Below are 15,386 nucleotides of genomic sequence, written 5' to 3' on the forward strand. Positions count from 1 at the left end.
GCTGTTGTATTTTATCGTGGAAAAAGTCCACGTGGGAAGCTACTTTCACTAAAACCCGTTGACAAAGAAAACATTTCGCGACGTCGGGTCGCATTTGTTGAGGACTTTTATTGGACAAAAGGGAACCCCCATCTACACTCGTCCTCAGTGAAACCCTCCGCGGTTACAATTTATTTTGTTTAAAACTAAACTATATGTTTTAGCCAATTTCCTAACAAAGTTGCAATTCTCTTACCTTTTGTATGTCGTAGTTGTAATTCACTCCTCAACGTAGCTAAGTTAGACAGGGATCGGTGGATTTGAACTGTCGCAAAGCGGTAATAGATCGTCACGTGGAACGAGGGATTTGAAACAAAGCGTCACTGATTTGTTTGTTTCATCGTCTCTAAAATCCTTGATTTATTTATTCCCTTATGTTACATTTCCACCAGTGTTTAAAATGTACGCAGTCACGTTAATTAATTAGGAAAGCAAACATGTAGACATGCTGTTTCTATGGTAACATCAGTCTGGAAATAATCTCATCCTCCAATGTTATGGCGCATCATTGAATACTGAAGTAGGCGTATATATGGGCGAACTGTAGCAAAACTTTTGATTATGTTTGACACAGTTAAGGTACGTTTTGCCTGAAGCGACAGGTGCGACGGTCGCGCAGCGACCGTCGCCGAGCGGCAGTCGCGGGGTGGTAGACTGTTTTGCTTGGAGCGACAACTTCTTCTTCCTGGCGTCACGAGACGTGGTACCGTCAGTGCACCTAACCTCAAAAGTGCGCACTAAGTATAAAGTCACTAAATAAATTCGATAAATTCACTTAGTAAAACAGGCAAAACTTAACAATAAAGGATTCTTTATAGGCCTAGTTATTTGTTATAAGTAACATTCCAAAACTGCCATATCACAATCCAAAATGTAATAAAATTGCTCAATTGTACTGTAGTACACAAGCATAACTTGAATTGGAAATCAGTATTATAAACAACCTCCTCACAGAGTGAAAATTATATTTTGTTGATTGTATAGTAAATGAAAAAAATACCAATTACATTATATACTCCATTAATATTTGAATAGCCTCTTCTTAACACATTACTTTAATAATTGGCATTGTATATATTTACATATGACACGCCTGACTTTTAAGCCAATTTGATCAACAACCATTTATACAGAACAATATTTTATTAAATCACCTAAACGAAAATGTAATTAGAAGTATTTAAAGTTGACAATCTAAATAATCTACTAATATGTTAAAATAACTTATAATATAATAACATAATATTAAACTAACCTGACGTTGTCCTTTATTCCTTGGTCTTTGTAGGATATAATATAAAGCGCGGGGTGTTTTGCCACTTCTTCTAATAAACTGTAGTCTTCCTCACCACTAAAATTTAACTTGTCGCTAAGCGACCGTCGCTCCTGACTGGTCTTGGAGCAGTACCCAGCGACTGCAGCTCGCGGCTCTAGCGACAGTAGCTCCAAGCAAAACAGGACTATGCAAAACCCCTTTGATCAGTGTCCCGCGACTGCCGCTCAGGGAACGTGTGTTTATGGGGTAAACATGGGTTTTCCCATTTTTGACCCTAAAAATATAACATTTTCCAATTTATTTTGTAGAGCTCAAAACACAAACAATTTAGTATATGGAAGCGTTGTGATTCGCCTAATAGTTACAGAGAAAATTCATCAAATTTAAAATTCCCATGTTATTCTCATGGAGAATAAGTAAACTGTTGTAGTTTGTTAATAATGAAATTATTCTGATCAAATTTGGAAATTCATTTATTTCATACAAAACTATTATCCCAAACACACTTTTTTACCCTCCCTGTTGCAGCAAACCTAAGTACTCGTTAAACTAAGGATATTTAAATAGGGAATAAATGTGATGTTTTTAATGATACATTTTAGTGTAAATCCAATCAGACAAATGGAAATTCGCTTAGAATGCAGGTTTGCTGCGGCGGGGGGAGATTTTCAAACTACGTATGATTGTTATACTACCTGTAAAGTTGCTGTAATTACAATACGTTATCCTTTTAATTCTTTGTTTGGTTTAAAGGTTGATTTATTCGAAAGAAATCAGTAATACACCAGCGCAAATTGTTAAAGGCTCAATTCGACCACAACAGTTTTCAGTCTTATACTAACTAAAACTTTAACATGATAACCAAGTTTCTTAATTAAGAGATAGATTTGGAAACGTTATGATGTGGTGGTGTGTAGCACTATACTGGAAGCCACCTAAGTGCCTTTATGAGGTTCGATTTCAATTAAATATTCAACAAGGTTTACATTAGATGTTAGGCAAGTTGAAGCAAGATATTCTTTAATGACAAACTCTTCCTTTGCTGGAATTGGAACTGGTTAGTGATGATCTATATCGGTAGAGGTAAAGTTGGGAAATATTACAATATGGCAAAACAAAAATGTGATACCAGTATAAAACGGCTATAAATAAACTCAGTTTCACTTATCTTAAAAGTAATCCTGAATATTTACTAACTTAAGCTTAGTTCACAGTTTTTACTTCAATAACAACACCTGCAAATTAATGTAGTTTCAAACAACATCAAACTGTCTCGACGCTGTATTTCAATGTATTATCTTCCTTTGAACTTTAATGAAGCTACTGCGTTTAAAGTTTCATCGTCATTATTCACTTATCCTTAGAAACCTTCCCATTTAACTTGCTAGCGTATACTATGAGGTTGTGACGCTTAGCTTCTTCCAACCTTCAACAGGTTTCGGCATGTTTTCAGAGATAAGTTTAGATTAGAATAATAAGTAATTCAATATATTAGGGTAGACATGAAAGGGGGAAGCCTACGGACCTTTGACCGTTCATTGGATTTGTAGGAATAGTTTGTCCTCCATCTTGAACATGTAGGAACACGTTTTGCTTTTAAAACAAATATGTAACCTGTGGGGAAATGGTTTTCACCACACGACAAGGTTTTTAGCCGTTTTACAAACGTTTATTGGATGCCGAAAGCTACGAATTGCTGACTATGCCAGCTGTCATAGTTTTTTACGGACCGAGCAGGTTTTTACACCCCTAGGGCCAAAAATCAGCTGTTCGCTTACTTAAAACATTTTGCGTTTTAAATACACAATCAGTATCCATAGCATTTCAATAGTTGTCACCGCTGCCTAGCAACTATTTATTATTATTTTTGCTGATTCGTCACATAACCTTAAAAGTTAGTATTTATGTTGATTGTTAGTATGCATTATTATTGTGGTGAATTGTGGTAATAGGATGGTGAAAAATAGTGTTCGTACCTTGGACCTAAATGGTTTTGAAGCTCTTGATCGTTTTAGAAACTATCTCGAGCCGGTGAATCAGTCGGATTTCAGCATCTGTGTGTAAGTAGCTTACTCTAAATCTCAAATCATCTGTTTTAGTTCAGTTACATCTCCATAGGTTAGTTTGGAAGTTTTGAATAATTAGCAGTTAATTAATAGTCTAAGTGCAGTCAAAACTGCTTGCTTTCTGGTCTGCGTAAAAGGCCTCCTCCTCTGGTCCCCAGCAAGGGTTTTCATTAAATTATCACAGTCAACATTGGTAGCAGCAAACATAGGTTATTGCTCAGACCGGGACCACTCAGACGGACTAGGGTTCGATTTTCAGGCTCTGGTTTGGCCGCAGAGCTAGTCCAACACCTAACTCCAACATACATATACACACCAAAATCACCACAAAACCCTTAATTCCTGATACGGTAGCAGAGCAGCAGAGCTCTTTTCCGCGACACGGTCTCAGGTCCGCTAATTGAGCGGAGCGAACAAATTAGTAAACTATTCTTTCTAAAAACAATTTGTAGGCCCTATATCATTACTAGCTGACCCGGCGAACTTCGTATCGCCTAAGTTATAGGTTTCCCCTAAGACAGACCGATGGAAAGAAAGTACCGTTACGTTTAATTTTCAAGATGATCTCGTTCGCATCGCTCAATCACGTCCTGGTTGAAGTTCGTTCGCTACGCTCACTCACCTTTGGGTTGGAGCTCGTTCGCTACGCTCACTCACCTTTAGGTTGGAGCTCGTTCGCTGCGCTCACTTGCCTTCAGGTTAGCTCGTTCGCTACGCTAACTCGCCTCCAGGTTGAAGTTCGTTCGCTACGCTCACTCCCCTTTTGGTTGCAAATTAGCTGTAGTCATAAATGTAAAAGAAATAATAGTGCTGCACCCTGTTGGTAATCCTTGTAACTTTAATGCTATTGAACATCATAGAACAGAACCAACTTGTTTAATTGAAACAGCTGTTAAGATTCATTAATTCAATTTCTCATAAGGTTAACATGGGAAACTCCAGAGCCACTGGGGCGGAGCCCTTTTAAGAATTTCGAAACAGGAAATAGTTTACGTCCGATTCGCATACCTACAGAATTTACACACCAAATTTCATAACGATCGGTGAAGTCGTTCCGGAGGAGTTTGCAGACAAACACTGTGACACGAGAATTTTATATATTAGATATTTATATTTGTTGTAGATTATAACATAACAACTTAGGAAAACCAACGATCAATACAATTGCGGGTAAATATATAGTTAGAAGTCTTGCTTTTAGTTTTCTTTATAGTTTTACGAATTTAAAAATTGTTTATAATTCTTCGTTACCATTTCTTTGTAACCAAGGTAACCCACTAACCTAATGTTAAAAATTGAAAATAACTGTTTTAGTTTTAAATTGTATAGACATAAATAAATTGAAATCAGTTTGTTAAAATCTTCCACACTGTTTGTCAAAATAACCTTGGTAAGTTTAGCTTTAATATGTCAGCCAAATCAAACTTTGTAATCGTGATGAAATTACAAAGTTTGCATTAGGTTCGATCTCAACAAATTAAAAATACCACTGGGTCAAAAAAGGGGATAAATGAAAAAGTTTTTTAACTCAATAAATTTTTATTAAAATGGCCCAAGTCGTAAAAGAAATTAAACTCGACAGAATATCGCTTTAGACTGGAGCAGGGACAAAATCGATTAAGTTTTTGGCCGTAACCCAGCTAACAGCGGCACCGATCCTACTGTCCCTTCCAGGATTAGTTGGGCCATCATTGTGATACAGTACGGTTGTAATATAGTTGGCGGATTAACTGAACAGAGTTAAGCAAATATATAAACTTACTATGTTACTAATTTTGATTTCAAAAGATAATACATTAAATTTTATTAATTTACATTCTGAACTAAGGAGGATATAATGTTAAAAAATCACGAAAAATTAGGTTTGTTGTGTGCTGTTGTAGATGCATTTGCACCCCCCCCCTCAAATACGGATAAAAAATGGTAGGAGACAAAAATTTGAAAAATACCACCTTACATAATGAATTCTGCATGCTACTCGGATCAATTGGACTATAAGTCATACAACACTCATAGTAAACCGAGCTTAACCAAGTGGGTTATCTGTCTCAAGCTGCTTTGAAGTTAGATTATTCTGTAATTGACCTATGTTACTACAAAGCGTTATAGGGTTTTTTGCTATTAATAACTAGAATTTGTAATATTTTGATAAATGTACTCTAGGTATCAAAAAGATTGTTAACGTTAAGTATGAAAGAAAAATGCTCTGTCCGCTCAAATTAATATAAATAAGTTACCAGATAAATTAAATTACATTAGGTGCCTATTTCTAATAAAATACCAAAACATAAAAAGTACATGTTAAAAAATTTATAATCCATCATTAGAATACAAAATACGGAATATTAATAACACAAAGAATTTAATTGATGAAGACTTTTGGTTTAGTTATACACTACATATTAACCATATTAGCAGTAGATTCAATTTAAATTTCAAACTATTTTATCATCTTTTTGGTTTAAAATAACCCAAGCAATTACTAATTCAAAAATATTTAAAATAATAAAGACATCTAAATCTAAACCATTTTAGCAGTAAATTAAATTTAAATTTCAAATTATTGAAGTATCCTCTTGGTTTAAAATAACCAGAGCATTTTACTCATTCAAAAATAAAAAAAATAAACTATTTACAAAGTTTATTAAAACATTGACAAATACAAACCACCGATGTTTACTTTTCCATTTTGTTTTCTGTAAACACTCAATCTGCCGGGATGAGTTATCGAATCATTGAGGGAATCATCGGGTTATTTCATTCCGTGGGGTTGCCGTCACTGGTTTACGAGGTAATTTTATTCCGTGACGTTGCCGCCCCTGTTTCCACGGCAACGCAGGCTCCCAGTATCTTTATCTTTGATTTTAGTCTTGCTCGGTTGGTCGCACTGATCGTACCGTCATTGTTACCGAATGTAACATTTTGTCGTTGTATCATCATTATAGATTGTACGGTTGTGGTATTACGTTTATGTTCGTGAATATTATGTGGTAAATTTAAATTTACTCATGGATTTTTCATATTCAAGGTATGATAAGAAATAAAATTATAATTTACTTAAATTGTTTATAAATATATCTTATTGTGATAGCAAGGGTTCACAATGTATTTCAATTTCATTGATCTACTTATAAAACCAAATGTTTGCTCAGATTGCAAAATGTTGTTTAAACCTTCAAATAACTAACTTAAGCTATCTGTTATTGTGTTTGAATAATCTGAAACCATGATGATTGTAATTAATTAGCATGCAAAGCAAAATACGTGTTAAATAATTATGAAGACTAGAGATTTAAGCTTAAAATAAGGGTATCTAGTTAATTTAGTTTATAAACAAATCAATGATATTATTGAATGAATTTACTTTACTGTGCAAGACTAATATATGTTAAAGTTTTAGAGCTATAACATTATGTAATGGATTTACATTGCTATAGTGAATTTAGTTTAGTTATTGCAAGTTTAGTTTTCCAGCGACATGATTTGCCATTGAGGTTAATTGCTAATTAGGTCATAGTCTAACTAGTTAATCCAATAATAGGTTGCAAGGAGTGTTAAACAGTACTATTCTTTAATTGATCGTAATACTGCGAAATACACATTTGATATGTTTATGTATGTGTTCAGACCTTACATCGATTAGAATTTAGGATTCAATAAAAATCTAGATTTTGTTTACGGTTAAAAATGTAATTTGATTGAACGGATTTTCTAACATATTAATTTTTAGTTTGTAATTTAATATATCCTAGATTTTAATAGTTAGTTTATACAATTTAAAGGGATTTTTACTTCTTTTGTTTAATCTCTTTTGACAGAATTAAACACTTAAAATAGATTCAAATGTTACAAATACAAATCTCATTTTATTATTGTGCGATTTGTCATTTTATTTCTGATTTTGACCTCCTTTCCTTCATTGTCTGAAGTTAAAACTGCCATTTTCAACAGTTCAGGTTTTTGTTTGGTATGGAATTTATAGTAGTTGTAGTAGAGTAATTAATTAATACATACGGTAGTTTTTAATTACTGTTAGGTCTATGACATGTTATTTGAATTTCATTTCAGTTTTACCTTAATATTACCAAAAATAACTGCATTATGTTTTATGCAAAACCCTAGAAGCAGTCATTAGGCGCGATTTATACAACACAAGTTTTTAATAAATAATACTATATCCAAATGTACAGTTAACTTATTATTGAGTTTCAAGTACCTATCACAATTGTATTAGATTATCAAACATCGAGAACGATCTATGATAAAAAAAATTATACTCACAATATTTCGACATACTTTTGAATGTTTCACCTGTATGAAGAATAATTTCCTCTGTATTTCCGTTGCGATAGTTTTATCGTATTGATAAAAATACACATGTACAAAACTTGTCAGTCCGAACAACATATAGCTCTGGCTGATAAAGTAGTTTTATTCGTTGGTTTGTTCCAGTGCTTTCAGAGGTTAAATGTTTTATTATAACTCCCATCTCCCTCCCCATCCATCTTACTCCCGTTACTCAGCTCGTGATACATTTGCCTTCAACATTCTTTGTTTGTAACGAGTAAATGAACAAAGTTGGCATCACTAGCACAAGCAGTATAATAATATGTAACAACATGCTTGATAACGTACCTAAAATTTCAATCTTATACCTCAATTTACTCAATTATCTATACATTGATAGAATCATAACATTATTCTATATTATTATGCCTATCAAATCGAACTTTATCTTCTCATCTTAAATTTGCAATTTGTATTTAAATTACTTTTGTGATTTGGATTTGGGTCGGGGATTGTATATACTTTACTTTGTTGAATCACATTTAGGCCAACTTGTATAGCCTATTACGATTCGCAAAAGACACTAGTGGCTTTAACTGGGTAAAAGACTCAATAACAAATCTTCTTACGCAGGCTTTCGCTGCCGGTGTCATAAGAGTTCATGGTGTTTTTCGACGTCAACCGTGTCGTCACTAATAAACTATCGCCAGACGTTTGTGTTAGTAAATTCACTTTTTTAGTTCGGAATAGCCAACATGACAGTAGGTTTACATTACATTGTTAGTCTATCACAATATTATTACTGAACTACTTTAGGTTTGTTCTTAATAAAACCATTACATATGACATCTGAGAAGTTGATAATGTTTTTCCCCAATGATAATATTTACAATAGTTGGTGAAAAATGAAGAAAAGTTCAAAAATTAGTAGTAAAGTTGTAATATACCATTTTAGTTTAATAGTTGAAAGATTTTGTTAATTTTCTCTACATTCACTATCGGACCTAAACTGAGAGATCTTGAAATACTCTCAAATAACAAAAGTTTCTTGAACAAAATTTCATTCCAGAAGCACAATTAGGTGTATTAAGACAACTCTAACATTTTACGTACAAACTTTTCAGTTTTTGTTTGAGCAGGTTGTTGTAGCGTATTGCAAACCCGAGTTGTAAATGTTTCATTCTCTGTTTCAGGTGTTCCAGTCTGTGACCGTGAAAGTGGCGCGTCTTACAGTTAGATTTATAAACCTACAGTTTTTGGTATTTAACAGTTATTTTTATTAGCCTACATTTTTATACACGTATTTTTTTAAAGTATAAAAATCATAAATATTCTAAATTGTAAATTTTTAGTAAATGTTAAGCGTGAATTTAAACGGTTCAAATGCGTCGTTACGGAGCAATTTTCTGGTTATTGTGGATTAGTGTTGCACCAGTAAAGTCAGTAAAATTATAGAACAATTTTACGTCATTTACAAAATTGACCACAGTTGCATCTATTTTGAAATATAATTAAGTTGAATTTGTATGTCCCAAAATCTACATTTTGTTTTATTTTAAACCTAGTGAACACTCTCGTGTCTTCAATTTCAAATTCCAAACGTTTCGACTAAATCAAAGTTGGCGGATAAACTTCAAAAACTTTAGACCAACAAAGCTACAAATACCTTTCAACACACTAAAGCTTACTAATAAAAAAATCACAGAATGGTGAAACAACTTGAACAACTTTGGACTCAACAAAGTAGCAATTAACGGTTACCTTAAAGCTAACTTTTATCCAAAGTGGACTCAAACATGCAATAGGTAATGTCAAACGAACCGTTGCTTGAGTAGACAGAAGTTTTACCTTAGGTTGACCATTTCTTTGCGGTTTCCCAACATCAAAGGCACGATTGTTGAAAAACCGGTAAACTATTTGTGGACCCCCGGTACTTACTTTTGATCAGGACCAAGTGGATACTTTCAAATAAGACATTTGCCAACGTTTTACAGGTTAATGGACACATTAAATTGAACATGCATACTTTTAAGTATAATAGAGTGGCCTACTAGTGTTCTTTATTACAAAAAAATTGTAGGTGAGGCAAACACATTTAAATTAAACTTAAAAATTATTAAGACTCTTCCCAGCATAGACTTTGAAAAAAATCCGTACGGTTAAACAGAGAGCCAAACCTTATACTAGTGAACACTAAATACTTAAAAAATGTTGAAATTTAAATGTACGTGCAATAAGGTGAGCGAAAATATTTTATCCTGTTCAATTTCTGAATGTTCTTTTTGACGAACGAATAATCATTTATAAACAACACTCAATAGATATTTCATTTTAGTTTGCCAAAAGACTGTTTACTGGTTAATGCAAATAAAAAGTCATATGTTTCAATTGTTTATTTTTTAAGATAATAGGTTAGTATGTTGTTGTTCCATGAAAGAAATAAAGGAAATAGATTTTGTTAACATTTAATTTGTCATTTCTGAAGTTTAATCTTAAGTAATCGTCCGTGATATCAAATTAAATGAATTACGTATATTGATGATTTCACTTTGTAGTTCTTGACATCGAAAATACACTCCAGTCATAACCTATTCTTTATCCTTTAGAAACCAGATGTAGGTTAAACCACCAATGAAATGCCAGGAGTGACAAATCAGTGAGAAGTAGGAACTGAAATGGATCTATCCCTTAAATTCGTACAAACCAAATACTGAACTAAAAGATTTTCAATTCAATTTCTACCATGGTAATTGGTTCCTTACGGTTGTAATGCGTTGTGATCAGCATAGTACATTCATGAGTCATCGAGGAGTAAGAACTGCAACAACTTACCATCCCGTAAACTTTAATTGAAGCAAACTAAAAATAACTGAGCGAAAATATTTCTAAAATTCCGCTGCGGTTCTCGGTTGGATGTGAGGTCATGTGATGAGCTCTGTAGGACTGACCGTGCTACACCTAGTGACTCCTGTAGTGGCCGTGGTCACGCTGCTCATGGTGTCCGTCGCCGTCGCCTCCAGTTGCTGGCTGGTCACGGAGGAGTTCATGCTCAACCCAGAGTACAACGGCACCGGGGACCGGGACTATCTGCCCAAGAGGACCGTCTCCGGACTCTGGCAGCTGTGTCAGACTTACCGTGAGTATTACTTTGTGTACAGACTTGTTCCTTAATTAGTAGTAGTTGATTGTAGTTTATGTGTTTTAAAATCGTTCCACCAAACGTCTAAAGGCTCGATTATACAAGGATAGTGCATAAGCTATTAGCCAGCGAATAAAGAAACAAGCCTGATATCGTGTATGATGTACTCCTGCTTTTAACCAATTCGGCTGCACTTTACTTTAGGTCCTACACAAACAACCGAATGAAAATATCGATTATTCGATATTTTCATTCGATATATCGTTTGGTTAGTTAGGTTAGGTTAACCTTACCTAGCTAACCAAACGATATATAGAACAATTGATATATCGATAGAGATATTTTCATTTGAATGAGTGTAGGACCTAAAGTAAAGTGTAGCCACCAATTCCCTTGACGCCATAAAGACTAATCTTAATTTTTTATTGTGCACTATTTATTATTATTGTTGAGTATATAATCCTCATCAACCTTTTTCCTAGCTCAAGATATTTCATGGGACTGATTCGCTTACGGAATTAAATATATAGACTAGTATTAGGGACATAAGTCCCTAAAAAGCTCAAATGTAAAATTGCTTTGGTTGTTGTTATCTATATATATGAAATCTAATATTGTCCTTTATGCGTTACTAAACGACCATCCGTGATGAAACTTTAGTGAGTAAATAAGTGCTATACAAAAAAAAAAACAGTTCTAATAGCCACATTGAGTAATATTTGATGGTTTTAGGGTCCCATTTCCCAGTTGTCGAAGCCAATATTGACAGTTGACACAAAAGCCTTTGGTTTGGTTTTTGGTAAAAAAATCTCAATAACGTTATCCTTGTTTTAATATAGTAACAATGAATTGCAGAGGTAACTGGCTAAGAAGTAAACCAAATGCGTGTATAGAATTTCAGTTTTGACGTGTGTGTATGTAATGGAAGTGTTGCCCTTGTCCTCCAATGGGTATAATCAAATATTCTTTTTCTTTCCTTGCACAGTTACGTTGGGTAAACGTTGGAACGCCGACAGTAGATATAATATAGCAATATGACCCCACTTTCGGCGTTTTAGAGGCACTTTTAGGGCACTTTTTATAGGGGAAAAATGAGGAAAAAATGGAAGAGCTTTTTTTGGCCACTTTTTTTAAGGACCCAGCTCTCGACCTATACACCCCTATATAAATTTTCTACTTTTTTAATACTAAAAATTACGTCTGGAAATGGTGAGCTTTTTTTGGCCACTTTTTAAAGACCGGCTATATTTAGATCTCGTCCAATACAAGCCTATACAAATGTTTAAACTCCATTAAAATTTCAAATCCACATCCATTCACAAGTATATGCGAGGTTTGTGCGTGAACTCGGGCATGCTCCCAGCTTATGACGTGCTCTCTTGGACATCCTTAGTGGAAATCCATGAGTTCTGGCTACTTGGGAACCCAAGCCATTTGACATACAATGAATTACCCTTTCTCCTAATTACCTTCTCTACCAAATACATGTCCTTATACTTGGTCTTTAACAACTCCTCTGTATAGAAGCCTCCCCTGATTATATTGCCATTTTCATCTTTCAAGATATAAGTCACGGGCTTTGTATTCTTAACTTCTGCTATTGTAAATAGTTCCCCTGTCCAATTTGGAGTATAACCTTTACTAAAAACATGTTTATACTTGGAAATCCTTACGCTATCACCTACCTTATATCTTGGCTTTTTAACTTGTACTATTTTAGAAGTCAACCTCTCATGCACATATTTACTATTCTTAACATTCACTTGGTTAGGCTTCATTCCTATAGATCTATGCACCTTATTATTATATTTTCGAATTAACTTTGGAAGTAAATCCAACCATTTATAACTCCCCTGAGCACTGAATTCCCTATATAACCAATTCTTTAAGGTTCTCTGAAACCTCTCCACAATTGCAGCCTTAGTTGTAGAAAAAGTGTGATAGTGATTAATATTTAATTTTTTCATTAGTTTGCTAAAATATTGATTAAAAAATTCTTTTCCATTGTCAGATTGAATGTTTTTAACCCCCTTTGGTAGAATGGTTTTAATGGCTTCTGTAACCACTAACCCTGTCTTATTCTTTAGTGGAGCAGCATAAGCTTTTTTAGAAAATGTATCTATTAAAGTTAAAATATATTTATTGCCAGAATTTTCTCTAGCATAGTTTTGCATATCAATTAAATCTATTTGTATGGTTTCGTTTATACCCAATACTTTAAAAGACCTTCTAATGAAATTCTTTCTTGCAGGCTTATGAAGTTCGTATGCAATTTCATTCATTTTTTATAACATCATCCTTTCCTGTAACTCTAAATACATCACCATTAGCCCCAATCAATAAATTATCTTCCATTCTTTTAAATACATAGTTTTCTGGTATATATGGTCTATTATCTATATACTTAAATCCACTCAAAGATGTGGGGTCAGCAACTAATAAATCAGGATTATATTCCATCAAATTAAAATTTTTTTCTCCACACACAAATTTCGATCCATCATAACGCATAGCTTGTGACATTAGACAAATGTCATCCGAATGTTCCCCTTCTGGTAGATTTCTTATAAATAGATTTCTGGCATCAAAACAATATAGTTTTTTATTATAAGTTATAGTCTGTTCTTTTATAACACAGTCAGTGTCATCAATGGCAGGTTTAACACGTACTAACCTTTTATTATTAAAATTCCAATAGCCTGCTTCCATTTTTGGAACTTGTGAAACATTCACAGCATCTTTACTATCTGTACCTTCCATCAAATTACTAATTTTCTGTTTCTTAGCATTCCAAACACCATTCTCTGATTCTAAAAATTCATAATTATTATCATCTTGTATAAATTTACCATCTTCTTTTCGTATTAAAGTCTGTTGTAAAGTGGGCACATCATTTAAACTTTGACCCTTTTCTACATTAGTAATTTTCCGTTTCTTAGCATTCCAGACACCATTCTCTGATTCTAAAAATTCATAATTATTATTGTCTTGTACAAATTTACCATCTGTTCGTATTAAAGTCTGTTGTAAAGTGGGTACATCATCTAAACTTTCACCCTTTTCCACATTAGTAATTTTCTGTTTTTTAGCATTCCAATTTTTATTCTTAGATTCTAAAAACTCATATTTAGTTTTACCTTGTAAGAAGACATCACCTTTTCTAGTTAATGTCTGTCCCAAAGTTGATACATCATCTACAAACTCTCCATCTTTAACATTACCAATTTTACGGTTTAAACAATTCCAACTATCGTCTTTTAAATTGAAAGTAGGTTCACTACTAGCCCTGGGTTCTGCAGGCTTATTATATGGATTATATAAACGATAAAATTTATCTATAAACATATTTTTATTTAATAAATAATTCCACTTTCTCTCAATTCCTCAATAATGGAATCTATTTCATTATCCACTCCTGAGTTACCGGCTTGGCGACTTAGCCAAAGAAGTCTTAACCTATCTACAAGCTCATTAGGATCATCCCAATAAATATAGTCTATTTTATTACCAGTCACTTGTCTCAAACCTTCACCAACAGATTTAAAAAGAGGTTTAATTATATTAAGATATTTAGTATGTCTATTACTTGAAATTGGTGCACCATCTTTGTAACTCTTTAAATGTCCATTTGTAGCTTCCAAAATTTCTTTATAATTTTGCAAATCAGCCGGAGTATAATCCTCAGGTTCTTTTAAAGTTAGCAATTGCCACAAACCTTTTGTCCCCTTGTAGGTTTTATTTGCAATTGTAACATCATCATTGGCAATATCAACTTCCTTATTTCCAATAAAAAATTTATTTGCTTCTCGTCTAATACCATATGTAGTGTCTGTCATACTACTTTTACTGAGGTAATTTCCTAAATAGTCTGATGCTAAAAGACCAAAATCTAATTTCTGTGGAGTAGATTGTTGTAATGGTTGTAATCTTGGTATCACTGGTATTCTAGATGGAGTCATTGGGAGAATCTCCATTCGAGGCCTCTCTGTTTTGGCGATTTTTTTTAATTCTTGTAATGGCTCTATTAAAGGTTGGAATGTTTGGAACCTCTCTTCAGCCTCTAGAAACTTGCCACGTTTTAAAGCTCTATATTTCTCTCGTATTTGATTTGCAGAGTCAACCAATTCTTGTTGAATGTTTTTCATCTTTTATTTACATTTTATTTATCTCATTTGACAAAGGATTGTACTCAAACACTTTATCATGTATTATCAAACAATATGCAGATGTATTTGCTGGCACATTTTCTGCAGTTTCAATCTCTAATTTAATATCAACAATTCCTTCCTTCACTGTTTCGTTCTGTCTAGAACAGTCTATTACAATTAGTGGATATTTCTTCATAAACTCAGCCCTACTAATCATAGGATCTGGGATAGTATTATAGTAAGTCTCTCTAAACCTCATAAACATCTCATAAGCTTTAGAGACATCTCCATTTTCAAAGTCGAGATTTAAATCACTATAAGGATAATATTCAGAGTTTAGAAATACTTTGAGATTTTTTAATTTACAGTGATCAAATTCATCAGTTCTTTTTCGTGCACTATTATCCCTAGCTGTTTGGAAACCAAATATA

The 15,386-nt window shown here is 33.5% G+C and overlaps 1 protein-coding gene across 1 annotated transcript in view; it reads left to right on the plus strand.

The window, feature by feature from the left end:
- Nucleotides 1-10,573: 10,573 nt before the first annotated feature.
- The window catches only part of LOC128999577 (voltage-dependent calcium channel gamma-4 subunit-like), a 132,493-nt gene continuing 127,680 nt past the window's right edge, over nucleotides 10,574-15,386 (plus strand). Inside the window, exon 1 of the mRNA XM_054426154.1 lies at nucleotides 10,574-10,804. Coding sequence (XP_054282129.1) covers nucleotides 10,597-10,804 — 208 coding nt within the window. The 5' untranslated portion in view covers nucleotides 10,574-10,596. The remainder of the gene's footprint in view (nucleotides 10,805-15,386) is intronic.

This window comes from Macrosteles quadrilineatus, unplaced genomic scaffold (genome assembly GCF_028750875.1).
Source record: "Macrosteles quadrilineatus isolate MER2022 unplaced genomic scaffold, UCM_ALF_1.0 Scaffold_8__2_contigs__length_117827958, whole genome shotgun sequence".
Taxonomy (NCBI): domain Eukaryota; kingdom Metazoa; phylum Arthropoda; class Insecta; order Hemiptera; family Cicadellidae; genus Macrosteles; species Macrosteles quadrilineatus.